The 27,676-nt window shown below is 42.4% G+C and overlaps 1 protein-coding gene across 1 annotated transcript in view; it reads right to left on the bottom strand.

Moving 5' to 3' along the window:
• The window catches only part of Ttc29 (tetratricopeptide repeat domain 29), a 179,715-nt gene that overhangs the window by 859 nt on the left and 151,180 nt on the right, over positions 1-27,676 (bottom strand). The window contains exons 11-13 of the mRNA XM_075977998.1: positions 18,109-18,429; positions 2,118-2,230; positions 1,728-1,852 (exon numbers count right to left, since the gene is read on the bottom strand). Coding sequence (XP_075834113.1) covers positions 1,728-1,852; positions 2,118-2,230; positions 18,109-18,429 — 559 coding nt within the window. The remainder of the gene's footprint in view (positions 1-1,727; positions 1,853-2,117; positions 2,231-18,108; positions 18,430-27,676) is intronic.

Below are 27,676 nucleotides of genomic sequence, written 5' to 3'. Positions count from 1 at the left end.
GGGCTCAACACCATGCTGTTAGGTATTGGTATTTGGGAAACAGTTATGCACTTTGAGGGTGAATGCTAAGTTCTGAGAATTAAAACAGCTGTGATCCTGTTTTTAATATGCAGATAGAGGGAAATGTTGGCTGATCAGTTAGCTCTGGGTAATTTTCCTGTAGTGAACGTGTGCTGGGGGTACATCCCCTTATCCCCGAGTCCTGGAAGAAGGAGGGGGGAGGTGAATGCTGGCGGGACTACCTGCCTGCCGCTTCTCTGATTTCACAGTTCAGTGTAAACACCGCATCTTTCAGGAATGACTGAAAATTTAATTTAGGTCTTACATCACGGGTTGAAATATAGCTCAAAGAATGACCCAGAACCCCATGTACACTGTCCCAGGAGTGGGTTTCTGTTTGGGAGCTGTCATCCAAAGGGCCTCTGATCTGAAAAGGAACAATGATCTCCAGACTCAGCTTACTGTAGTTGACTGAATTTCCACTCTTGTGTTTAACAAGAGTCAGAACCCGTGCCTTTCCTTAGAAAAGACTTTATTTAGTCAGGGTTTGATGCCCATTCTGGTATTTTTATATGTGAGAAACCCTATCACCTGTGAAGTTCAAAGGATACTAGGGGCCAAAACCAGAATAAAACTGTATCTGGAGTCCACCATGACGTTGTGCAAAGTGGCTGTGCTTAGACCAAGCAAAGACTCACTGCCTGTGGAGGTGGCGTCAGGATGAAAGGATAACTGCATTTCCCAGTAGGATTAAGACATGGAGCCACAGGCTGGAGAAATGACTCAGTGGTTAAGATCGCTGGTTGCTCTTCTAGAGGACACAGGTTCTAGACCTAACACCCACATGGCGACTCACAGCCATGGGTAATTCAAGACGCTGTTTTCTGGCCTCTGATGGCATTGCATGCATATGATGGACAGGCATCTATGCAGACAAACCACCAGACACATAAGAAAAAGAGAGAGAATCATTGCCTATGGACAAGCCCTTTTAAAAGTCAAAGCCGTCTTGTACAACAGCCAAGTGCAGGCACACTTGAGATGGTAGCTGGCTCCAGAGTATCTTCATCAGATTTTACGGTCTAGGGAAAACCCTCAATTACCCAAATTAGAGTAGGTCAATTAAAGAACAGAAGGACAGAGACTCTTTTCATGTCACATGTGTGGAAAACAACTCTTTCTCCCCATTCTTTAGCAATTGACCATCTTTCTAGAGCTAATGTATCCACGGAGCTTCCCAAGCACATCTGGCCTACTGCATGTAGTGTCAGTGTGGAGCTGAGAACCGATGTCACCCTGGGGTACTGAGTTGGGAGGGCGAAGCTGCCTCGTACGCCTATGGCTAGGAGGTGGGCTCTGCACATATCTACTCCGCACTGTCTCTAAACAGAATTTATTTTTTAGAGTTTGTCTCTGTTGCTCCCCTCTACCGAGTCATTCTTCAGAGTGGTGTAAAAGTCATAATTTAAATAACCAACAAGTGTCTCTGCACTTGAAGCCGCCTGCTGGCTTATGTTAGCTAGTTAATGATGATTTATCCAAGTCACTAATTTGAGTAGAGCTGATTGTCTTTAGGAACCTGGGAAACTCTGCTACGAATTATGATGAAGCCTTTCCAGTGATGACGACCCCCCCTAGAGGTGACGAATTCCCTGCATGAACATGGTCTTCGCAAAGGCTCTCCTTCATCCCTCTCCAGAAGAGAAGAGGAAACACGGAAAACGCGCCTGGTGCAGGGCTCCTCTTCCTGCTGTACGGATGCAAAGTGTCCAGGATACTGTAAACCACCAAGGTCTTTAGCCATGCGCAGCCGCACGTCTCCCGTGTTAGCTCTCCACTGTGCTCTGTCAGCCTACAGGCGGGAAAGCAAGGCCGACAGGAGGGTGTTCCTTCAGGAGGTTTTTGACTTCAGACTGTGTGTTATAGCTGCTGCTTTTCTTTGCTATTCGGGTTGGTTTTCTGCTAAACATTCTTTCTTTCTTTTTTTAAAAACTTTCTTTCATCTGGGTGTCTTACATGAGAATCGTTAAGACCTCCTTTTATAGGATTTTGACTGTTCGACAAACAGTGCTGATCTTGAATCCTCAGCCCCCATTCATTTTTTCAAGCATTAATACAGCTGATTCTTTGTAACCAAAATTCTGTTCCAGGGCCTGGACGTATGAATTTGATGGTGACGTGTGCCGCAGGAGAGCTGCCATGTTGATGCTGGGAATCGGACCCAGGTCTTCTGGAAGAGCAGGCAGTGTTCTTAACTCCTGAGTCATTTCCCCTGCCGCTGTTTGGTTCCTCCCTCCCTCCCTCCTTTTTTCCCCCTTTCTTTTTTTCTTTCTTTTCCTCTGCTGGTCTCAGTGTCTCTCAGGTAGAAAAGCCTGTAGTCTGTAAAAACTGCTACCATTGTTGACCGTGATTTGGTTTCCTCTGCTGTTACAGCAGAGAGGGAGGTCTCTCCCTAGGCAAAGTATGTGGTAGAAAAGTGTTGAATATACAATTTGGGTTTACAAGAACAGTGACTCCATAATTTGTGCTATAGTCTATCTTGATTTCAAGAAACTGTGAAGTAAGCCGGGTGGTGGTGGCGCACGCCTTTAATCCCAGTACTTGGGAGGCAGAGGCAGCCAGATCTCTGTGAGTTCGAGACCAGCCTGGTCTACAAGAGCTAGTTCCAGGACAGGCTCCAAAACCACAGAGAAACCCTGTCTCGAAAAACAAACAAACAAAAAAAAAAAGAAAGAAACTGTGAAGTAATTTACCTGTGTGCCTGGTAAGACTTGGAGTTGAGTATTTTCATGAGCCCACCCCTTCCAACAAAAGTAACAACAGCAAGATGCCTATTGTATTTAGGGTACATATACTTTCAATTTCTTTTTTTCTGTTCATTAATTCACATATTTCTTTTAAAGAACAAGGCATATTTCACATATATACCTTATGACAGTTAAAGGTTTTAACTATTAAAATAGCCATGAAAGAATTCAAGGTTAATATGCAGATGATAAATTTGCCTTCTTGTGGCCACAGACTTAAAGTTTGCTTGTCTTGTCTAGTATCAAGGCATACAACTGAAGAATAATTTGCCATGTTTTTCTGATTCCTGATACATTTTCAAAGTATAGAACACACACACACACACACACACACACACACACACACACTATGGTTACAGATATGGCCCGATAGCAGTGGGCTTGCCTAGGCAGCACGAGGCCCTGTGATCGCCAGCACTACATATGGGTTACAAATTTATACACATATGTACATACATATAAATACACATACACACAAATGTAACATATGCTCATGATCTATACAAGTTATCAGGTTTGACAACCAAAACAAAGTGCTATTTCTACTTTGAGCTCTAACTGTTTAGCGGGTGATTTTTGTGATGGAGGCTTGTGCCGCTTTGCCTGGGCACAGAGTTCTGTTGTGGCCCATCCTTGCACTTTCGGCTTTCAGCTCACCTCCTTGGTTGATGATTCAGGACTCCAGGCACACCGGTTCTTCCCCTCGGCTTTTCTTTCATCTGTGGGACTTTCAGTTTAGTATGCCTGAGAGGCTCTTCGCTTTTGCTGTTCGCTTTTGATGTCTGTCCCTTTCTCAACAATGCCCGCGCTAAGTAAGTGATGAGTTCTCCTAGACCTTGTTATGTTAAAGGTGGCAAAGCCATCTGTTGTTGGATGAAGATTTTCCTGAGCCTCCCCTGGTCCCTTTATTTTCTCCTGTTTTGATTTTAATAAATATAAGGCATTTTTTATTTTTAGCACACTGGATCCAAGTCTCGCTTATTCCGGAGGGTTATAGGCCCCAGCTTCTGTTATTTCATCAGAAATAGGGAAAAGGGAAGGGTAATTGTCTAACAACCTTCAGATAGATTTAGTTGAATGACACATATTTTAAAAAACATCTAATTTTTTAAAAAAGATATTTTTTGTGTGTTTACCTGCATATATATATTGCACCGTATGTGTTCCTGATGCCTATAGAGGCCAGAAGAGAGTGACAGAACCCATGGAGTTGGAGTTATAGATGGGTATGACCTTCCATGTAAGTGCTGGGAACCAAAGTTGGGTCCTTTACACGAGCAGCAAGCGAGGCCATCTTTCCACCTTTTAAAATCATCTAGTTCAGAGACTAGATGATCGAGGCAGAGAGCACAGGGCAAGAAGACAGACATAGAAGTAGCATCAGATTATCTTGGTCACCGTCTAAAGTAAGTTACAAAAAAGAAAGGGAAGTCATACAGCAGACACTGTGGCCACCCAGCTTACACCCATGGCCTTTATTAGAGTGCCTCTGACTTCATCTTCACCTATTCCAGGTTCACATATGGGGTTTTGATTTTTATAGGCTGAGCCCAGGTAAGTGCTAAATTTTGCTATAGAGAAAAGTACCACTCATGATCAGGGTTGATTATTGCTAAGCCACAGGGAAGACAGTGGCCATGTCCAGGTGAACTTAGTTCTCTCCTTGTGGCCCTTCTGCTACGATGAAGTGACCCACTGGCCTTTTGAGAGCCCAGAGCAGAGGAAACGGCCCCTAAAGCATCTGCCAGTACACACTCTGAAAGTGTGACAACATACGGATGAGAAATTCCTGATGATTTCTAACACTCGGAGCTAGGTTTTGCAGTAAGTATTCAATCACATTGTGATTGCTTCCATTTCAAGGGTGATAGAGGGGGAAAATAGACTCCAATTCGCAGTCACTGTCTTTGCGCAAGATTCTTATTAAAAACAGCACATTCCTGTAGCCCAGAGGGCTGACAGCTTCTTCCTAAGCAGGCATGCTGCTCTAAGCTAACCTCAAGGGGCTACTCAGAGAGACAGAGATGCAGCCTGCACCTCTGTGGGGGTCTGAGTGGGAGGGGCAGAGAACAGTCTCACTCACCCCAATAAACAGTATTTCTTAGGGCTCCGCTGACTTTCAGCTCTATGCTTAATTGGTTTATAAGTGCGTCACTAAGAACAGTCGATCCTAAAGGAAAACACCTTCGAGTCAGTGTGCTAGGGCGTACATCCTCCCTAATAAGCTAGCATTTTCCTGCTTTGTTTTTATCATGTTCAAACATAGGTGTCGTTTACTCCTATTTCATCACTTGGGCTTGACACTCTATCTAAAGATGATCAAAATACAATAAAAGGATTGCTGCCAGACAGAAGCTCTTAACAACGCTGAGCCAAGTAACGCTTGGAGACACTGTGCTGAGGAGCAGAAAGGTGCTGAATAAATTCAGTTCAAACAAGACGCTCGTGTCCTGAGGTACCACTAATGCGCCTGTTTTTCCTATTGTCTGCAGAAAGTGACAGCAAGCGTGCAGACAGGGTTTGTTCTTTGCTTTTCTCAAAGATAGTCAGTTTTCAGTTTATTGACTTCACCTTTCATGGACAAGATGTTAACTTTGACATCCGCATTCCTTACACTTCTTATGTGATGGAATCTCCTTCTCAAAACCTGAGGTACTATCTCATCCCGCAATGGTTGAAACACACAGTACAGCTGCATGTGATGATTCCAATGCTCTGGAGGTAGGAGCAGGAACATTAGGTGTTGAAGGTCATCCCTGGCTACCTGGTAAGGTTGAGGACAGCCTCAGCTGGTCTTTTGACATCCTATCACAACAACATAAAAATAAAAAAAACCAAACAAACAAATCAAAATAAAAATATCGTTAATTTCGAAGGATTTTGGGTTTGTTTAAAATATATTGGTCTTAGATTGGGGATGAAGCTCCAATAGAGAGAGAGAGACAGAGACAGAGAGACAGAGGAGGGGGTTTTGGCTTGGCTTTGGTGTTATGCAGTTCTGGGGATTAACGAATTAACTCCTGGACCTTGTGCATGCCAGGCAAATGCGCTACCACTGAGCAACAATAGCCCATTATTTTTTCAAGACAATCTTGCTATGAATCTCAGTCTGGATTTGAACTCCAGTTTCTCCTGTCTTAACTTCCTAAGTGCAGGGATTATGGCTGCCTCATATACATCTTAAAGGCATGTGCATGTTGATATATTTAAAAGTTCAATGGTTTTATTTAACTATTTTACAAATTTAGAACATTGTTCCCTCAAAACAAATAAGAAGAGCCAGGTGTGGTGGCGCAGGTCTTTCATCCTACCACTCAGGGACAGAAGCAGATGACTCCCGCAAGCCCAAGACCAGCCAGGACAACGTACACAAATGTTTCAGGCTAGCAGGATTGCAGAGCGACGACATGTCTAAAGGAAAAGAAGAGCCAGGTACGGTGCACACCTCTAATCCCAGCACTTGGGAGGCAGAGGCAGGGGGATCTCTGTGAGTTCAACATAGCGAGTTTCAGGTCAGTCAAGGCTACATAGTGAGACCCTGTCTCAAAACGAAGGCAACAAAATGACCAAAGAAAGAAATGTTGACAACACAATCTCACAGAAGTAAGTTATAATAAATTCAAATGATAATTTAAATGCGTAATTATTTCTTTAAAAGAAACAGGAAATCACAAGGAAATGTATAAACAAAATGTGTTAGACAACTTTCCACTACACTAGTCAAACTAAAGAATGGGATAAATTTGGGAACAGAACTCTAATTTTTATCTTCTGCAGCTCAGTACAAGACTCGGCGAGAAGTAAGTATTGCTCATGCCAACATACTTGCTAGTTTGCACTTCCAGTTGGGTATGTATATCATGTGGCCCTAAACCAAGGGCATCTGAGACAGATAACTTCCAGAAGATGGGTGACCTAGCCCTGCGCCCACATTTACTGCTGTCCATGATGATAATACTTGGTGGCAGTGAGGAAAAGGACGCTTGGTCTAGGAGGGCAAAAGACATAAATCAACCGTCAACAATGTGGACTGAAGTGTAGAGCGCCAGCCCTCTAGAGGGCTCTGTTGCTCAGAGCTTACGGCCTCTGCCATACACACGTGCAGGTCAGGTAACTGCATTCTTGGGGTGCACAGAGACCTCAGGGCAAGGTGATAATCCTAGGGATGGAGTGAATCTGGGGACCAGAGAGGTCTTGACCAGAGAGGTCAGTCTCTTTGCACATCCCTGGGCAGCTAAGTGCAAATAGAGGTAGAAGAAAGAAGGAAAGGAGGAGGAATAGAAGGAAGAGGAGAATTCTAATGTATCAGTGGTCAAATCTTCATACAAATGTTTGCATTTAAAAACAATGTCGGTAAACTTACAGACACACTCAGTTGCCAAACCTCAAATGGAAGACTACTGTTGCAATAAGGAACACAGGCAGACATGCATGTGGTCAGGTCAGGTCATTATATACAAGCTGGGCTCCTCTTTTTTTCTTTAGACTTAATTTTTATTCACCTATCCCTGTGTGTATTTGCACGTGTGTATGATACATGTAGGTGTCTTTGGAGGCCAGAAGAAGGTATCAGATTCCTTGAGGATGAACTTATTGGCAGTTGTGAGCTTCCTGATAGAACGAACACCCAACCCTAGCCCTCTGTAGCAGCAATAGAGCTCTTAACTGCCTAGCCAGCTCTCAGTCCCTTGAAGCTATTTTATGGTCATCCTTTATTTCTACACCAATCCATATTGCTGAATAAAGCTTTCTAATTCACTAACATCTCCCTGGCATTAACGGGTATGCAAGGGCAGCTTCATTTTGTCAAGGGGGTGGGAAGGGGTAAGTTTTCCTAAACGACTAGAATGATCTATTTGTTGTACAGACTTCCTGTCTGCTAAAAATTAAAGAGAAAACCTAAATCTCTATATTTTTTTTTCGTGTGGCTTTGTGATAAAACCATTAGTCTCATAATTGTTAAATCCCACTGCAGTGATTTCCTGAATTGGGGTTAATGACCTTGTGGGTAGACAGACCTCAGCGTTACATTTTGTGGGATCATTGTTAAATGCATGAAATCATAAGGTGTAACAAATGGCAACTTTTTTTTCTCACTCTAAAGGAAACTAAAGTCTCTAGTTAGGTTAGAAGAGATCTTACAAGGATTGGGAGCTTGGAGGAAGTCAGACAGAGGGCAGCTTCGTGTCCTTACAGCTAGACATGTGGACGTGATTAAGGAAGAGATCAGTGGGAATTCCTTTAGAATCACTTGCTAACTCGTGCTGCCAATCAAACCCAGAGCCAGCCAGGCAGGCAGCGAGCAGCCAGGCAGCGAGCCACCATTGTGTAAGGGATGCGCCATCCCAGAGCTCCTCTGTAGACCCCCTAGGCATCACCCGGAGCATAGTCACCTCCAGATACTGCCATCACTATGGGATGTTCCCTCATGACCCTAGAACAGAGACTAGCAGTTAGTCTAGAAGCAGTGAACCTTGGTATGGTTCTCTCTGTGTGTGTTTGTGTGTGTGCGTGCCCATGGGTGAAGGCCAGAGGCTGGCTGATATGCTTATCCTGCTCCACCTTACGTTTGGAGCAGAGCCTTTTGCTGTTCTTGACACTGGCCAATGATTGATGGTCAATAAGCCTCGGATTGAGATCCTCTGTCTCCATCTCTCAACACTAAGATCACAAGCATGTGGAACCACACCAAGCTTTTTTATTGGGGTTCCGGGGATCTGAACTCAGGACTTTATGTTTGCAGAGTAAGCCCTTTGCCCACAGAGCCTCTCCTGGGCCCCACTGGTCTTAGTTATGTCCTGATCCCCTGTGGCTGGAACACTGGGGGAAACTTTCACCCACTCACTGCAGTGAGGAGCTCCCATCCTCCACATTCCTCATCCTGCTTTGACAACTACCCCGAGTCCCTCATAATTCTGTTCTGGTTGGCAATGCCTAGATCTTTCTCTACCTTTCTTCTTTCCCAAATGAAAACTGAACACTTTGTCCCATTGCTTCAGGCTGGGTTAATATATCTGCTTACTAATAATTCGCCCCTCAGACACTAAAACGCCTTAATTTAGTGGAAGCAGACACCCTTCTCAATCCTAACCCACACCTGTACAATGAGTTGCAGTTTATACAGTGAAATCTCAGTTAATCCACACAGCACACCTGAGGTAGGATCCTAGTCTACACTCCATGGATGAGGGGTAGTAATGAGCAGGAAAAGGACTGCTTTCTCAAGGGTGCACACGTAAGTCAGCACCCAAGGTCTAGAGCAGCCATTTGTTCTGCTGAGAGGACATTGAGAAATACGTGAATTTCAGCCTGCGTGTTTGACACCACGAAAGCAGCCCTGGAGAGGCACTGACTGCCATTCACAGGTAAGTGTGATGAAGGCAAGCTTTTCCAGGCCTCAGTTTCTTTCCCTTTAAAATGGAAGCGTTGGAAAAGACAGTGCTTTGGGCCTGTTTCAGTTTGAAGATAATATGGTTTTATGAACATATAGGCATCATAGTTGCAAGTTTTAATGCCAATTTTCGTTTTCTTTTCACTTTATATCAATTGTACAATAAGTTTGCAGTTGCCAGAGAATCTAACAGCATTTCAAAATGTTTAATGGTATGCTAAGAAAAAAAGCAAAAATACAGAAAACTGAGAGTTTGATCGCCAAGATTCAAGCTGGGGGGTGTTGGGTTGGCACAGCAGCACCTCCTGTGGGATTGTGCTGTATCTCAAAGTGCTTGGTTTCAAATCATACACAGTAGGGGAAGTGGTGGCAACATTCGACTGTCCCAGAGCTGAATTAGCTGGAGTTCTCAGTGGTGTCACCAGAGTGGGATGCCAACATGCACACACTCACGGGCTACACTGTGAAATGCCAGATGTGAAACAAGATCGAGTAGCCAGTACTGATGCTGCTCAAGTTTAAGTACCATTCTCTATTTATTATTATAAACGGTTGGATAAAATGTAGCCCAATTTTCGACAACAGGCTAAGAGCAGAATTAAGGGAAGAGATGCTGCTTCGAACCCGCTCCCCAAACACAATGAGGCTGGCCAGGCTCTGAAATTGTGATGGAAATATTTGAGCTGGTGTGTCTGGAAAAAAAAATGTAGTGATCATTTCCCTCTTCCTGGTTTGAATGCTCCAGGGTTTTGGAGACGAATAGGAGTAATAAGTTCACTTTGCAGGATTAATGCAGCAATTCTTTATCATAAGAGTGGAGCATTACCTCAATCTGATTTTGCTACAAAATGGTTCAAAGTCTATTTTTAATGATGGCCCTAATTTGTTAACACCTTTTACATTATTAATCCCTTTTATATCCAAGTAGTTATTGCATGTCATAACAATGTATCTATGCAGGGAATTTAATAGTGTTTTCTGGATGTCAAGAAAAGGCTTGTCCCGCAAAATGCTATTAAAACTGATAATGAGCTAAATATTTGCCATAGCAAACATTGAAATTACTATATCAATCAGCATTGGGCCCTCTTATTCAATAAACAGAAATTAACCTATTAACTATGCCCAACTTTCAGTCACAAAATGCTGCTTTCCACCACTGTCCTCCATGCCCAGTCTGTATTTTCTCAGGACTGCATTGTCCTAAGGTCTCTGAGCTTTGAGTAAGATGTCCACTGTTAGAGCTGGTAGATCAAGCTCTGGATACGTGAACTCACGTGAGCTTTGCCACAGCAGCTACAAATATTCTTAGCTTCCTTTAAGGTAGGCACCTACTTAAATACAAAATTAGATTCGTCCAGATAAAATAGTGAAACTCTCAAGCTTTTAAATCATGCTTCCAAATCTTTTCCAGATTTCTAGTACTTAAAATACAGATTTCTCCAGCAATTATAGAATGTGACTACAGGATCTCTATAAAAGATATAGGAACATGGCAGAGAGCCAGCCACTGGTCAAGTATGGTTTTCAGACATTAAAACAGAGACAAGGAGCCTCCTTTTCACAGGCTCAGAAGAAAGCTGCAGATTCAAAGATACAGACGAACAAAACGGGAAGAAAGCCTCGTTCCTACTGTGACTTAACAGCCCTGGATGAATGTGTCGGACAACTTCATGGGCTGCCCAGATGCAGTTACCCTCCGAGTGACACTGAGTGACACTGGGCAGAAGATCAACGGTGTACAGCAGTGTATGGGGCCTGAGTTAGTTCTGACAGTATTCTGCTGATAGCGAAATAATCAAAGGCGCCTGCACATCTTCGGCTGTCTTCGTGGTTTCTGACTTTCTGGACAAAATGACACTACATGTTTTATGTCACTTAGAGTCAGGCGAGGCTAACATTTGAGTGATGAATTTAGGGATTGGATGTGTGGCTGTGTGCATCAGAAAATATTTTTTTTTGTTGTGTTCTATACTTCTCAGAGCTTTTTGTTTCTGCTTCCTACAGTCCTTTGGGGCAGGCAGAAGGTACATACAGTATCTCTATTGGGGATTTAAAAGGAAGATCTAGAGCAGTTAACTGATTGGTTCAGTCAGTACGGGTACTAGGGGAAGAGCCTAGGATATAGTTTCCAGGCTTATAATGAAAGAGGTTCTCAGTTCTGGCTACTCCCTGGACTCACTAGGGGAAACTTACACATTGTTGGAATGTCGCTCACTTTGATGCCCAAATCCCTTGGTGGTCAAGTCCCTCCATCTGCTTTTTTTTTTTCATAAATATACAAGGTACCTCATGATATTTTGAACATGTATACATTGTATAATATTAAGTTAGAGTAAACATATTTACCTCCTCAAACGTGTATCATTTGTTTGTAATGAAAGCACTCAAGTTTCTTTCTTCTGGCTTTAAAAAGACGTCCATTTTACTATCACCCTCAACCGTCCGATGCTATCAACCTCAGTAGTAACTCTCGGGTTTAAAAAGTGCATCTAGGGCAGAGGGCCCAGGGATCTTGTTAAGATGCAGACTGTGGTCAGCACATCTGGGGGAACCTGAGAGTCTGACCTGACAGGCAGAGAGCACATGCCGAGTGTCAGATTACTCTTCCTTCACGCCAGGGCCCCAGGGAGATCTCGCCGGGCAAACGATGTCTCTCCAGAGGTTCTTCCGTGTTGAAGGACTTAGATGGAAATATGTCCTTGAATGGGCCTGTCATTTTTTGACTTCATTGGATTGTATGTGGCTTCACAAAAACACATTTAGTTCAATCCTAAACTTCAGTCTGTTCCAAGTTAAATAATCTTGTAAGAGATAAGTCTCCAGTTAGAACACTTGGGAATAAGACCAAGAAGGGCTTTGCCAGTAGTTGTAAGTATAGATCTAAAACAAGCTTAGGGGAGGATTCCAGCTCACTCAGACACCAGTATGTGGCCTCATGTAGCTGAGCCTCCTTCTCTTAGTAAGAAAGGTACAGGAGCCATGCTAGGTACTAAGTACATCAAAACCTGCACTCTAGAGAGGAGCAAGGCGTCCTACCTGCAGCCAGCAGTATCTTTGCAGCAAGAGAGAGTGATGCCTGCAGATTGCTTAGTATCTGACTGAACGTGCAAGGGCTCCATAAATCTTAGTCATTATTTTATATTAGTGCTAAAGTCTTTTCTATTATTATGTCCAATTAGTACATGCTGCCTTGATTTGTTGATAGCCTAATAAGGACAGGAGCCATTGATTAAATATACTAATCATAATTTTGGATGCAGAACAGGCCTTGCAGGCACATTATGTGAATGTGCCTAAGAGCAAAGAGCAAAGCCTTCTTGATTAAGAAGTGCATGGGCTTTGGCTGTTAGCTTTATGGTCAGTTTGTGGTCAAAGGCTCCATGTTGCTTCTAAGAAAGCAGACAGGCGTGTCTGCCAAAGTGATCTGTAAATATGAGTAATGGCAAGATTGCCAAAAATTTTAAAAATATTCCCTTGAATGTAAAGTTATTAATAAATGCTTTATATCACATTCATTTATCATTTTTTTAAATTGCTCATTTTACTTTTGTATTTTCTTTTAAAAGAGATTTTCTACCTTTTGCATTTTAAGAGATTTTTTTTTGTCATCGTTAACTTTTGATACTGAGCTTTGGACCCAGGGCCTCTGACAGAGTAGGCAAGTATTCTCCCATTGAGCTACACTGTTAGGAGGTCATAGAGTTTTCAGCATGTAGAGTTTAAAATACACCTTCTCTCATGGGAAAAACTTAACCGTGGGGAGGATAATAGGAGATGTGCACGGGAAGACACAGGATTAAAGTTTGCGTGCCAGATCGTTCTCATATCAGACTTCAAGGGGTCGCAGCCATGTCTGTTACAGAGGCTGCAGATGTCCGGCACAGAGATACCTTTTCCCAACACACACGTGTTTGGTTTGCACTCCATCCTGCATCCTTCCTGGAGGGATAAATTATGGGGTGCTATTGCCACTTTATTCAGTACCCCATCTCTGAGCATCCTGGTCTGTGTAAGAAGGTATTTATGGGGTTACAGAAAGTCTGCTTCCTCCACACACATGGTGAAGCAGGCATAGAGTGTTGGAATTCTTCCGTGAGTTTAGTAACTCAGAGTCAGGAACAAGAGACTCAAATTGATGGTCATGTCCCATGCCAATCCTCTTTTTCTTTTTTAATTAGGAGAGAGGTCACACTATTCTTATTCTTGTGTCCTAGACAGTTCTTTTAAAATTATATTTATTTATTTATTCATTAATTTATATTTGTGTGTGTGTGTCTGTGTGCACGCACGTCTGCCTGTGATCATGCTACAGTGCACTTGTGGAGGTCGCAGGACAACCTGTGGGCATTTGTCTTTCTTTCCCTCTGTGGCTCAGGGGGATAAATTCAGTTCAACAGACCTTTCAGCAGGTGTCTTTACAGGCTGAGTTCCCTTCCCTTTTTTGTTTTGTTTTTTTTTGAGAACTTATTTGTCAGACCATTTCTTATTTGAGCTGAGAAGCTGTAGATGGGAAAGGAAAAGGGATTTGAGTTGCAATGCTCAGGACGGCTTCTAGAAGCATGGAGGATGTTCCAGCATCACCTTCCTGTGCCCTTTACACCGCTTTCCACAGAGCAGTGCTTCCTAGGCTGTCTGTTTTCCAGCTGTAGCTTTCTAAACCAGACACTGCCACATTCTCACTATAGTGCCTTTAAAATTTTGTGCAAACCTCAACATGTCTACCAAAATGTATAACAGAATACTTACGGGTTTTCTCCACTTTAAAAAATGTAGCGAATTGCAAAAGTAATGGGTGAGCCAGTGGGCTTCAATCATTAACTGGATGTAGGTGTGAGAAGAGAAGAGCGGACACGAATATTACCAAGAGAGGGCTGCTGGGTGAAAATCAGAAATCCACCATTGGTCTGTAGATGGCTGCGAAATATCTCAGTGGTGAAGTGAGGTGGACCACTGGCTGTGCTGACTCGAGCTCAGCGACTCTTAGCTACGTGCGTCTAGATTTGAGCTATTCACATCTGGACTCTGAGCTATGCACATCTGAACTCTGAGCTAAGCACATCTGGACTCTGAACTATTCACATCTGGACTCTGAGCTATGCACATCTGGGCTCTGAACTATGCACATCTGGACTCTGAGCTATGAACATCTGGACTCTGAACTGTGCACATCTGGACTCTGAACTGTGCACATCTGGTCTCTGAACTGTGCACATCTGGACTCTGAACTGTGTACATCTGGACTCTGAGCTATGCACATCTGGACTCTGGGCTATGCAATCTGGACTCTGAACTGTGTACATCTGGACTCTGAACTATGAACATCTGGACACTGAGCTATGCACATCTGGGTGGCCCCCATTACACTTTCCTTTTTATCTTGTTCAATTTCCTTCTATTTGATCTTTTTCTTTATTTCTCTTTCATTTCCTTTAGAAATGTGCTATTATTCTAATGTAATTTATATATTTAGGTCATTAATTTATGTACTACTTTATTACCAATATATTTTCAACATTTTAATAATCTTTTAAGAATTGTTTTAGTTAACTGTTTTGCTGTTTTGATATTTTAATATCTTCATATGTACACAATTCTCAGAATTTTCTCACTCCCTGTTTGACCTTCTCAAGGACTTTTTATTTATTTATTTTATCAAATAGTTATCTCTTTGAAGCATTTAATTCCATTTTAGTCAGAATCATTTGTATAAATTCTGCTAACAATTATTTTCTGGGCACCAGTTCTTCAAAATATCTTCTGTGTTTGCCGTCACCACCTAGACAAGTGGGTCTCAGCCTTCCTAATGTGTGACCTTCTGTTGTGGTGACCACCAACCATAAAACTATTTTGTTGCCACTTTGTAATTGTAATTTTGCTACTGTTATGATTGTAATGTAAATATCTGTGTTTTCCATGGTCTTAGGGAACCCACAGGTTGAGACCCATTGACCTACATAGTCTCCACTGTTTTATTGTCATTATTTGTGTTTATTGGCCTTTAAAAAAATTTTTTTTGAAATTATAATACATCATTTCCCTGATGTGGGATTTCTCTCTGTATGCTGTGATTACCATTGATGAATAAAGAAACTGCCTTGGCCTGTTGATAGGGCAGAACTTAGGTAGGCAGGGAAAACTAAGCTGAATGCTGGGAGAAAGAAGGGTGGAGTCAGAGAAACACCATGTAGCCCCACCGGAGACAGATGCCAGAAATGCAGCTGGTAAGCCACAGCCATGTGGCAATAGACAGATTACTAGAAATGGGTTAAATTAATATGTAAGAGTTAGCCAAAAAGAAGCTAGAGCTAATGGGCCAAACAATGATTTAATTTATATAGTTTCAGTGTGACTATTTCTGGTCTAAGCTAGCTGGGCAGCAGGGACGAACAAGAGGCCTCCCTTTTACATTTCCCTCCTTTTCTTCCCCTACCTCTAGCCTCTTCAACATTCTCCCCTTGCTCATTCTCAAATTCATGCCCTTTAGAAAATTGCTGTTTACCCCCCCCACACACACACATGCGCATATGCACAAGTGCACATACACAGGACACAAGCATGTATTTCTTCTCTGGTACCTGATCTTGGCACTGACACCACCACATTTGATGCCTTTGAAGTTTCATGGTAACCTCAGCATGTCTAAAATTTTACAAAACTTTTTAATAGTATGCTTTTAGGGTTTTTCCACTTTAAGGGAACACAAGCTGCTCAGCTGGTATGCCTGTATGCCACCGTGCATATGTGAGTTCAGGGCTGAACACTTATTCCTAGAGAAGCCATCAATTGCACCATTTAAAAAAAATGGTCTGATTAGAATTCACATATAGGAGCATTGATTGTCTAGATTTCCTTTAGATTTAGCTTTTCCTTTTCCCCACACCCCTCCTTCAGATCTGTCTGCTGCGGCTCCTTTGTCCTTTAATAAGAACTTTAGAACTATGTGATGTGGCTCACAGAATGGGCCAGTTTGCTTTTCTGCAAATGCCTTTATTCTGCCCTTGGTCTTAAGGTTTTCTGTATTTACCATCCAAGGCTGATCGTGACTTCTCTTCCTAGATCAGGACCAAGATACATGTCCTGACTTAATCCTTGTCATTTGATATCTTGTCATCTTGTCATGCACCCTCCTCCTGAAGTTCTGCCATTTTACTCTGCGGTTTCCAAATTGTGGATCCTTTTTTAAACGTCGCTTTGGCTGTGTTGAGCTCTCCTCTCTTGGCCCTTCTCCACCACTGGGCTGTTGGATGCTGCCTTTTTCTTATTTTTTCATGGTCCAATGCTCCAATTATTGTATCAAACGTATTCTAAATTTTTAAAACAGGATTAATTTATTTTTATTTGTATCTGCATTTTGCCTGTATGTATGTATGTGCCACATAAGTGTGTCTGGTGACCACAGATCTAGAAGAAGTTGTTGGATCCCTTTGAACTGGAGTCAAGCATGGTTGTGAGTGGCCATGTAGGTACTGGAAACCAAACCCCAAACCTGGGCCCTCTGCAGAAGCAGCATGTTCTTTTCATTGCTGAGCCATCTCTCCACCTCTCCATTACTTGTTTACTCTGTCTTTGATGACGATTGTTTGTCAACAATATCTTTTCTTTTGTCCACCGACATGCTCCATTTTTTTTTTTTATTTTTTGGCATTCTTTTTAGTTTATCAGTTTTCCAATTAACTGGATCTCATATGATGTTTAGCACATCCTTGAGGGCTTTATCAAAATTTCACATTTCATTATTTTCTTTAAAAAAGAAAGCAAACTATCTTTTTTTCATTATACATACCAAGTTCCCACTCCCTCTCCTCCTCCCATTCTTTCCATATACCCTCCCACCTCACCCCAATCTACTTCTCAGAGAGGGTAGGCATATTGCTTTGGGGAAGATCCAAGGCCTTCCCTACTCTATCTAGGCTAAGCAAGGTATACATCCAAAGAAAATAGGTTCCCAAAAAGCCAGTACAAGCATTAGGGATAAATCCTGGTGCCACTGCCAGTGGCTCCTCAGTCTCTTCCAGCCATGCAACCTCATTCAGAGGGATTAGTTTGGTCCCATGCTGGCTCCTTCCCAGTCTGGCTGGAGTTGGCGAGCTCCCATTAGCTCAGGTAGACTGTTTCAGTGGGTGTCCCCATCATGGTCTTGACCTCTTTGCTCATATTCTCACTCCTCCCACTCTTCAACTGGACTTTGGGAGCTCAGCCCAGTGCTCCACTGTCTCTGTCTCCATCAGTTGTTGGATGAAGGTTCTATGGTGATATTTAAGATATTCATCAGTCGGACTACAGGGCAACCACGGTTCATTATTTATCATACTATTTTCTCTTTGGCATTAGCTCTTAATTCCCCCTATTGTTTTTTGAATATTAACAGTATTCAAAGCCTACTTTGGTCTGGACATCTTCACATTTTGGTAGAGAGGAGTCACTTTAGAGTAGTCATGTAATGACCCAGCACACACATCCTTTCATTTTAGAAAAGAACTGCGTGTCGGCCACAGTTTGGGCTTTGCATGTTCTCTACAGGCCCATAGGTTCAAGCCCTTGCTTCCCTGAGTGATGCTGCTGGGGAGTGTGGAGCCTTTTGGGGGACTTGTTGGGGGTCTTTGAGTGAAGTAGGATTCTGTCTGGACCCTTCCTCTCCTGTCTGCTTTCAGGCCATGAGGTGAATCACCACGTGGCCCCCCATGCCGGGCTGGACCCTAACAGCAGTGCATCTGCCTGATATGGATGGAGCCTTCGGAACTGTGGTTTTAAACCACCCTTTTCTCTTCACAGGCTGACTGTCTGGAGCATTTGAGACAGCAGCAGAGCACTGATCAACACAGTCATTTTGTCTCTCATCTCTAGGTGGTGATTTCCCACCATACTATGGAAGCTGGAACGTCCAACCTGTCAGCTCGCCTAGCTTACCTTGTGCCTGCATTCCCGTGTGAATGCAGATGTGTCCAGGCTCAGGCCCAAAGCCAGTATTGCTATTCTTGCGGCAGGTCTCATTTGTCTTTCCTAAACAGGGACGTTTTTCTTTGCTATTCTCCATTTTACTGGAATCTCTTCCCTCTTCACTGAGTTCCACACACCACAAAACATGGGCCTTGAGACCTTTTCTCTTCCCACTGGGCTTCTGGCGAGATTTCTCCTGCAAAATCAAGCTGACTCGTTTGCTGTTTCGTAAGCATGCAAGCACACTGTGTTTAGGAGTCTGAGCTTTAGCTACGCTCTGCATTTTCAAAACTTTGGCAAACATTTACCGTATTTCAGTGGAAATAAAGTGCTCCACGGTGCAATGATTTTAGGGTGAGCCACCCGCACTCTCCTGCCTTCTTCCATGCTGCCTGCTCCTCAGAGCAGGACCCAGACACTGTTCATCTTTTCTCTTTGTACTCGCTCAGGTTTGTTTCATGAAGTATCATGGATTCCAATACCAAGCATAGATTTGAACTTTTATTTTTTTTCTTTTGAATGTGATCCATCAAAAAGTCTTGGTCCTGTGCAGAAACGTGTCTCAACTCTCTCTGTTCCTCTTTCTCATCACGTTGCTGTCACTACCCTGTTGCCAGCCAAATAACTGTCCTCCTCCTCCTCCTCCTCCTCCTTCTTCTTCTTCTTCCTCTTCCTCTTCTCCTCCTCCTCCTCGTCTTCTTCTTCTTCTTCTTCTTCTTCTTCTTCTTCTTCTTCTTCTTCTTCTTCTTCTTCTTCTTCTTCCTCCTCCTCCTCTTCCTCTCCTCCTCTTCCTCCTCCTCCTCCTCCTCCTCCTCCTCCTCCTCCTCCTCTTCTTCTTCTTCTTCTTCTTCTTCTTCTTCTTCTTCTTCTTCTTCTTCTTCTTCTTCTTCTTCTTCTTCCTTCTTCTCCCCCTTCTCCTCCTTCTTCTCTTCTTCCTTCTTTCCTTCTTCCTCCTCCTCCCTCTTCCTGTTCCCCTTCTTCCCCTTCCCCCTCTCCTTCTTTCCATTCAGTTGTCTTTTGGCAGGAATTAGGTTGAAAGGTCTCCTTTCCTTGGCCTCAGGTTTCGGCAGGCTTCTGCTCTGACTGCCTACAGCAAGGAAGCATCTGGGTTTGCACACGTCAGACAGCAGTTCCCAGGTGGAGGCGGAGCTCTACCATACAGCACCTGCTTAGCATGTGCAAGGTCCTGGGTTCATCCCCAGAACCACAAAAACAAAATAAACAACCCCAAATAGCTACTTCCGTACTGTTATTTTCAACTTAATCACAGCTGGTGTTTGTACCTTGTTTGCATGTGAATACAGATGTCTACATGTGAGAGCAAATAAACTATTTAATGAATTGACTACCAGAAATGAGGAGAAACAATGAGTAACTTCACACAGAAGCACTTCTGAGAAGCTGTGTCAGACCCCCTGTGGGAGACAGCTTCCAGCAATGAGAGAGGAACTTGGTCCCAGTACCACTTGCTAAGAGTTCATTTAGAGGTACTATATAAAAATGAAACGAATATCTAATTTTACAATTACTTTGTGACAACTTTAGAAAAAGATTTTGTAATAATCATTTTTGGCACTGTCAATGACTGTAACCGAGTTACAGTTCGTGGTGTTTCCTTACAGTGCGCTTTCTTCCAACTAATTTCCATTTTTTTCTAAATAATTCTTTCTTTCCCCAATGTTTAGGTATGGCTTGAGAACATAACCAAGATCAATACACTTTACAGGATGTTTGCATGGCTCACAGACAGCTTTTTATGTAATATTATTTTAAATTGAATTCAAACAAGATATAAGGCATCTTCTTAAATTGGCTCCATTGGTAAAAATCCCAAGTTGTAGCACTGGTTTTAATATTTGGCCAATTAGCTAAATGACTTTAGGTGAAAGTAGATGACTTGATCATCTGCTTCGTCTTTGTCACAATGGGCTTCTGTAGTCTGGGGCTACAGACCGGGTTCTAATTAAGTAGATTAGGCACTGGGTGGCTGTGTGGGGCTATCACTCTTCATCTACGGTCACTGGCTCCCAACTGCTGGGGAGACTGCCAACGGCTCATTTTACTTCCTTTACATTGGTTCTGAATCTCTACTTAATGGAAAACTAACCTGGAAGCTAGTCAAAAATCAAACTGAATTTATGGGTTTTCATGTAGAATGGAAGCACCTGCTATTTCTACTGCTTTTAAAGCCCCTGATAACTAGATGGCTGAGGCCAGAAAGTGAATCTTAAATTCACCACTCCATTCAAACATTCAAACAATCTTCTTGCCTGATAAAATGTTATATCTTACCACCACCAGGGCTAAGTAATGACATTTAGAGTTACTTGGGATCCCAGACTTGAACAGATTCTCAAAAATTGGAACATTTTACAGTGTGAAAGTATTATACATATTTTTATATCCCCATGAAGTGTCAGGGATAGTAAACACAACTTTTAGCCTTAAAAGGAAGCAAAGAACATTTAAGTAAGATAAAAATAGTATCAATTTTCAGTATAGGAGGCAAAAAGAAACTACTGTTTAAAACATGCAATTATCTACTGCCTTCTGAATCCTGCTACTTGAAACAAATGTGATATTGCAGCTTGTGGTATGTTTTTGCAAATATTTTAATTAAACAGTTGTGAAAAGGAAGTTTTAAAACTATAAAATTCCCATATTTTCTTCCAAATTTGCTAAAACCTGTTTTTCTTCCAAACTGAGCTCTGTGGTATTCTTCTTTTCACAGGGCTTCTTGGTGTATGTAAGGAAAGGCCACGGTGTCTCGGGGACCTGGAGAATACAGTGGCCTATTGCAGGGATCTGGGGAATGCAGTGGGCTATTGCGGGGACCTGAAGAATACAGTGGGCTATTGCGGGAGTCTGGGGAATGCAGTGGGCTATTGCGGGAGTCTGGGGAATGCAGTGGGCTATTGCGGGGGTCTGGGGAATACAGTGGGCTATTGGGGGGGTCTGGGGAATACAGTGGGCTACTTGTCTTCAAGACAGTGTGCAAGCAAATGATGGCACTTTCTGAGCGTCACGCTGTGTTTTTGTGCACGTGTTATGAGAACCTTTGTCTTTTGTATTAAAAATACTTACATAGCTTAAATTGTTAAAATGTTTCACAAACACAAAATGCAAAGTCACACTTTCCATTGGCTTACTCTAGAAGTTATTCCTTAAGTTTGTAAAAAATATTCATTTACATGTACATAAATTATCAGTGTGTCAGGGCTAACGCTTTCTCCAGTGGTTCTCTATTAGTGTGGTTTCTGTTGCTATAATAAAATAATGAACACTACACAAAGAAGAACATACAACTAAGGAATGTGGAGAGCAGAAAAATCCCAGCTGCTTATCCAATACCAAATAGTCAGCCCCGAAAACATACATACAAGTAGCATTACAGAGACTGGGCAGGTCATATTTATATATTTAAGAATATGAATATATGCATATATATGTATATATATATATAACAATTAATGAAAAAAGAGGCCATACATTTGAAAGAGAGCAAGGAGGGGTATATGAGAGGGTTTGGAGGAAAGGGGGAAATGATATAATTATTTATATTATAATCTTAAGGAATAAACGAAATAATTAAAGATGCCAAGGGCTGGGTTCTTTATCGGAATAATATCTTGGACTCTATTGGTTCAGGGGCTGCATCAGATCATGGCAGATGTCTTCACGGTGGGAACCCCATGAGAGGGAAAGGTCACACAGTGCGACAGGAAGCCAGAGAGATAAAGGGGCCAAGTTTACTTTATTATTTTATTTTTAAAATAAGCGCTCACTCTTTCTGGAACTAATCGTGGCCTAAGAGAACTAGGTTAATCTCTTCTTCCACCACACTCCACGACCTAATTAGTTCCTACCCTGTCCTCTTACTTCTTAACAGACCCTCCCTTCAACGGCAACACACCCAGAAGCTGACACTTGGTTGGACTCCCTTCATGTCAATCCATAACCACCGTGTTAATATGAATGATTTGCTCATGTAACAAATAAGAAAACAAAAACTAGATAGTGGGATTGCTATTAGAAGCCACATCTTCCACGGCTCCATACAGACAATTCTTGTTTCCTCCACTTGTGAATTTGGGTGAGTCTTACAAGAATCAAAGTACCCTAGCAACTTTGTTCAGAAATATTCCCTACACCATAAGTCCAGATGGAGAATACATCCACCCCGACAACTCCAGAAGAAATATACCTGCTAGCATAACTCCAGACAGAGAATATACCCGCCACCATAACTCCAGAAAAAATATATCTGCCACCATAACTCCAGAAGGAATGTACCCACCATCATAACTCCAGAAGGAATGTACCCACTATCATAACTCCAGAAGGAATGTACCTGCCACCATAACTCCAGAAGAAATGTACCCACCACTATAACTCCAGAAGAAGTACACCCACTACTGTAACTCCAGAAGAAGTACACCCACAACTGTAACTCCAGAAGGAAGTGTAACATAATAAAAACTGACAACCATGTGTGAGCAGAAGAACCTCCAGGTTAGATAATCCAGTATTACAAGGCTTGACCCCACTCCAATCAAGACATGCAAAGTTAATACAAATATCCCAATAACATCATTCTGAAATGAGCTAACTTGAGTATCAAGCATAGAGATTTAGAAAATTAAGTTAATCACTGAAAGTTCCTTTCAAAAAAAAAAAAACTTCTGAAGCTGAGAGTTGAAAACAAAACAAAACAAAAAAGGCCTACACGCATATTCCAAAACCGGGCAGACTAAAATTAATGTGAAGACTGTGTTATGAAAGATTTATTCAATAGAAGTAAGTACTATATAAGACAAAGTCTCTATATTTGAGGCTTGGTAGAACGTCATTACAAGTGAAGCCAGAAGCATGCTTTTCCAGTACTGCATCAGCTCAAGTTATTCACCTGCCGTGTAGGACTACTAGAAAATGAAATTTTATCACAGTGGTACTTGGAAATGTTTCACCTCGGAATCTTGAGAAAATGAAATCTATCCAGCTGTGTGCCAGGAAATGCTGCAAGAGTCATTTTATGCATGGGAAGACTACTTAAAAAACTCCCTGAGACTCATAGGAAATAGATTTGGTGGCAAAGCGAACTCAATAAATATTCCAGCAGTGAAGGAGAAACCGTGAGCTTTAATTTTTAGAGAATGAAAACGTGATACAAAAGCCACAAGCAAACTTCAAGATCTTTCCATTGGCAAGCATGCCCAGGGCAGTGTCACTTTCTCAGCTCACTGCACAGAGGGCACACGGACTGTGTGCAGTGACACCGGCTTGGACATGGCGCCTTTCTTCATGAGCCTTACGGGACAATAGCCTGTGACAAACCTAATCTATTTTACTTCTAGAAACTGTTTCTTCCTAGTTCCTCAGTGCGCACGGACGGAGCTTCACTGCCTACTGCTCTCCTCCTCCTTCCCAGTCATCTTCGTCTTCCTTACACCTGTCCTTTCTACCGTGTCCTTATACAGAGAGTCAACTCTCTTTGCTGTATTTTGCCACAGCCTCCCTAGCATGTGTTTTGAGATGGGAAGCTGCATGAGGCACACACGGGCAGAAGAATTTATGGTCTCAGCCATTCTCCGTAGTTGCCTTTCTCAAAAGTGACCGTGCTAAAGCTCAGGTGGGGGCACCTACTGCCTCCAGGGAGGGGAGACATGCCCTCTTAGATTTATTAACATAGGAACACTTGTGATATTTGTCTTCTGTACTTGTGAAAATAGTGCCACGTTTTAGGCTATAGCCTGGCAAATGTAACAAATACCTTCATCATTTTTATCAAGATAAAAGGTGGAAGACGGTTCCACAGGCCAGCGAGAAGTTTAGAGAGCGATTAACTTAGGTCTTCACCGGCACACAGTGAACTTAAGGCATGTAATTCTTAACCGTCTTCCAGAGGCAAGGAAAACAGTCTCAACCAAGAGCAGGTGCTGAAGCTAGTTGTCTCCACGGAGAAAGGACTGCGATTTCAGTTACGGTACAGCATAACACGACATAGTATATAAACACACGTACTGTAAGCACATACTATATATATATATATGATGGGAGTCCTATATGCACCACACTATTTGCTGAATAACAGAGGGACGCTGTACTAAACTATGCCAAACACGCAATAACAATGTCTCCCCTTCTTTTCTAGCATCTCCTGAGAAGGCAGATGGTAAACACTTTCAGTAACTTAAATTTGCCCTGCTACGGACCCTAATCAAAACGAAGCAAGGACAACGGCACAAGTTCCTAGGACAGGTAGCAGGTGTGCTCTTGGATGTGCCCCTGAGTCCTGACGTGTCCTCTAGGTGGCCTTGGGCAGGATTTCTAACTTCATTGTTCACATCCTCAGCCACGGAGCTGAAATCCTAACTCTCAGGAGATGGCATTGCCAGTGGGTTCTGGGAGGGGTTAGGTTACACGGCCTCAGCAGATGAGGGGAGAGAAAACCTCATCTTTGCTGAGCTTGTTCTTCCGTCTTCCCAGTCAGGGTAGATTAGAAATCAGAGCCTTTAGTATCATAGACTTCTACACAAGTGGTTTCTTAGATTTTCCCTTAAACAGATGAACTAAACCTGAATTTTCCCATGTGGTTGAGGGACATCAATAGAAAAGTTGATCGGGTAAGTTAATATGAGGCCATGGAGTTTGCAAGGACTCTAGGTTCACTACCACAACAAATAGCTCAAGAATTCTATATGCTTGGATGAATGAGAGACAGAGACAGACAGACAGAGAGAGAGAGAGAGAGAGAGAGAGAGAGAGAGAGAGAGAGAGAGATTGACTTTGTCATCGAGTTTACAAATCATAGAGGAGCAAATATATCTTTGAAAGACTGCAATTTCCTAAGCAACTGTAACAACAACAAGTTGGGCTGGTCGAAGTTTCTTAAGCCACCAGGATCTGAAGGGTGGACAATGAAGGATTTCTACACTCTAATAAACAAAAGATCTCAAAAAAAAACCCTGCTGTGCTGTAATTACCAGCCTGCTTGCCTCGGTCCCCCCCTCGCAGGAGCTGGGGGACAGCTGTTAAAGCACCCTTTGCTTAATGATGCCTCTTTGGCCACAGCTCCCGGGTCATTAGAGAACCTTCCTTCCCACAGTCTGAGGAGTGACAGCCTTTGCTCATGTGACACATTTTCCAAATGATCAAACTTTCCCATAACAATTCTGAAAATGATTTTCCACGATTTTGTGTATCTTTTGAGCTTTCAAGCCCCACCCCCAAATTGTGGTCAAATAATAAAATCATTATATCTGATTTCATGTAAAATAATACCAATACTTTTAGACATGGTTAATCTGAAATCAGGGTTGAGCATTTAATGAAAGGTCACTAAATTGGTGTAACTGAGGAAATTACATTCTTTCCCACATCATTATTAAAGGACAGCTGTATGTATGTATCTCTCAATACCCTCTAATGTGTGCACCTATGTATCTCTCACATATCCTCTAATGTGTGCACGTATGTATCTCTCACATACCTTCTAATGTGTGCACGTATGTATCTCTCACATACCTTCTAATGTGTGCACGTATGTATCTCTCACATACCCTCTAATGTGTGCACGTATGTATCTCTCACATACCTTCTAATGTGTGCACGTATGAATCTCTCACATATACTCTAATGTGTGCACGTATGTATCTCTCACATATACTCTAATGTGTGCACGTATGTATCTCTCACATACCTTCTAATGTGTGCACGTATGTATCTCTCACATATACTCTAATGTGTGCACGTATTATCTCTCACATACCCTCTAATGTGTGCACGTATGTATCTCTCACATATACTCTAATGTGTGCACGTATGTATCTCTCACATATACTCTAATGTGTGCACGTATGTATCTCTCACATGTACTCTAATGTGTGCACGTATGTATCTCTCACATATACTCTAATGTGTGCATGTATTATCTCTCACATACACTCTAATGTGTGCACGTGTGTATCTCTCACATATACTCTAATGTGTGCACGTATGTATCTCTCACATACCCTCTAATGTGTGCACGTATGTATCTCTCACATATACTCTAATGTGTGCACGTGTGTATCTCTCACATACACTCTAATGTGTGCACGTATTATCTCTCACATACCCTCTAATGTGTGCACGTATGTATCTCTCACATATACTCTAATGTGTGCACGTATGTATCTCTCACATACCCTCTAATGTGTGCACGTATGTATCTCTCACATACCCTCTAATGTGTGCACGTATGTATCTCTCACATATACTCTAATGTGTGCACGTATTATCTCTCACATACACTCTAATGTGTGCACGTGTGTATCTCTCACATATACTCTAATGTGTGCACGTATTATCTCTCACATACACTCTAATGTGTGCACGTGTGTATCTCTCACATATACTCTAATGTGTGCACGTATTATCTCTCACATACACTCTAATGTGTGCACGTATGTATCTCTCACATACCCTCTAATGTGTGCACGTATTATCTCTCACATACACTCTAATGTGTGCACGTATGTATCTCTCACATACACTCTAATGTGTGCACGTATGTATCTCTCACATACCCTCTAATGTGTGCATGTATTATCTCTCACATATACTCTAATGTGTGCACGTATGTATCTCAATACCCTCTAATGTGTGCACGTATGTATCTCTCACATACCCTCTAATGTGTGCACGTATGTATCTCTCACATACCCTCTAATGTGTGCACATGTGTATCTCTCACATACCCTCTAATGTGTGCACATGTGTATCTCTCACATACCCTCTAATGTGTGCACGTATTATCTCTCACATACCCTCTAATGTGTGCACGTATGTATCTCTCACATACCCTCTAATGTGTGCACGTATGTATCTCTCACATATACTCTAATGTGTGCACGTATGTATCTCTCACATACCCTCTAATGTGTGCACGTATGTATCTCTCACATACCCTCTAATGTGTGCACATGTGTATCTCTCACATACCCTCTAATGTGTGCACGTATTATCTCTCACATACCCTCTAAATTAATAGACTTTGCTTGGGATACAAGAATTTGGTGAGCTGCTTTCAAGGCTTCATGCTGATCCTTTGAGTTTAGCCGAGAAGAACCAGGCCATGGTGTTCAAGCAGGATGGCTCCCGCCTGCTGCACTGCCTTTATAGGCTCCCTCCCCCGGTAGCTGTGTGTGAGCAGCAGGGCACGAGGGCTTGCTATCTGTTGCCTTAGGAAAGCATGGAATTGCTAGGCTGTGCTAGACATAATAAGCCTATGTTTGAAATACACGCTTTAGATTAACACCGAGTCCGTTAGTAGAATTTAATTCATTCCATGCACACTGGTTAAAAGGTCATTTAGAACAGGGTTCTCGACCTGTGGGTTGTGACCCCTTTGGGAGTCGAACAACCCTTTCACACTTGCCTAAGACTATCAGAAAACACAGATATTTACATTACAATTCATAACAGTAGCAAAATTACATTTGTGAAGTAGCTATGAAAATAATTAATGCTTGGGGGTCACCACAACATGAGGAACTCT

The sequence above is a fragment of the Microtus pennsylvanicus genome, chromosome 6 (genome assembly GCF_037038515.1).
Source record: "Microtus pennsylvanicus isolate mMicPen1 chromosome 6, mMicPen1.hap1, whole genome shotgun sequence".
NCBI lineage: Eukaryota > Metazoa > Chordata > Mammalia > Rodentia > Cricetidae > Microtus > Microtus pennsylvanicus.
This window is presented reverse-complemented; position numbering and strand designations above follow the sequence as displayed.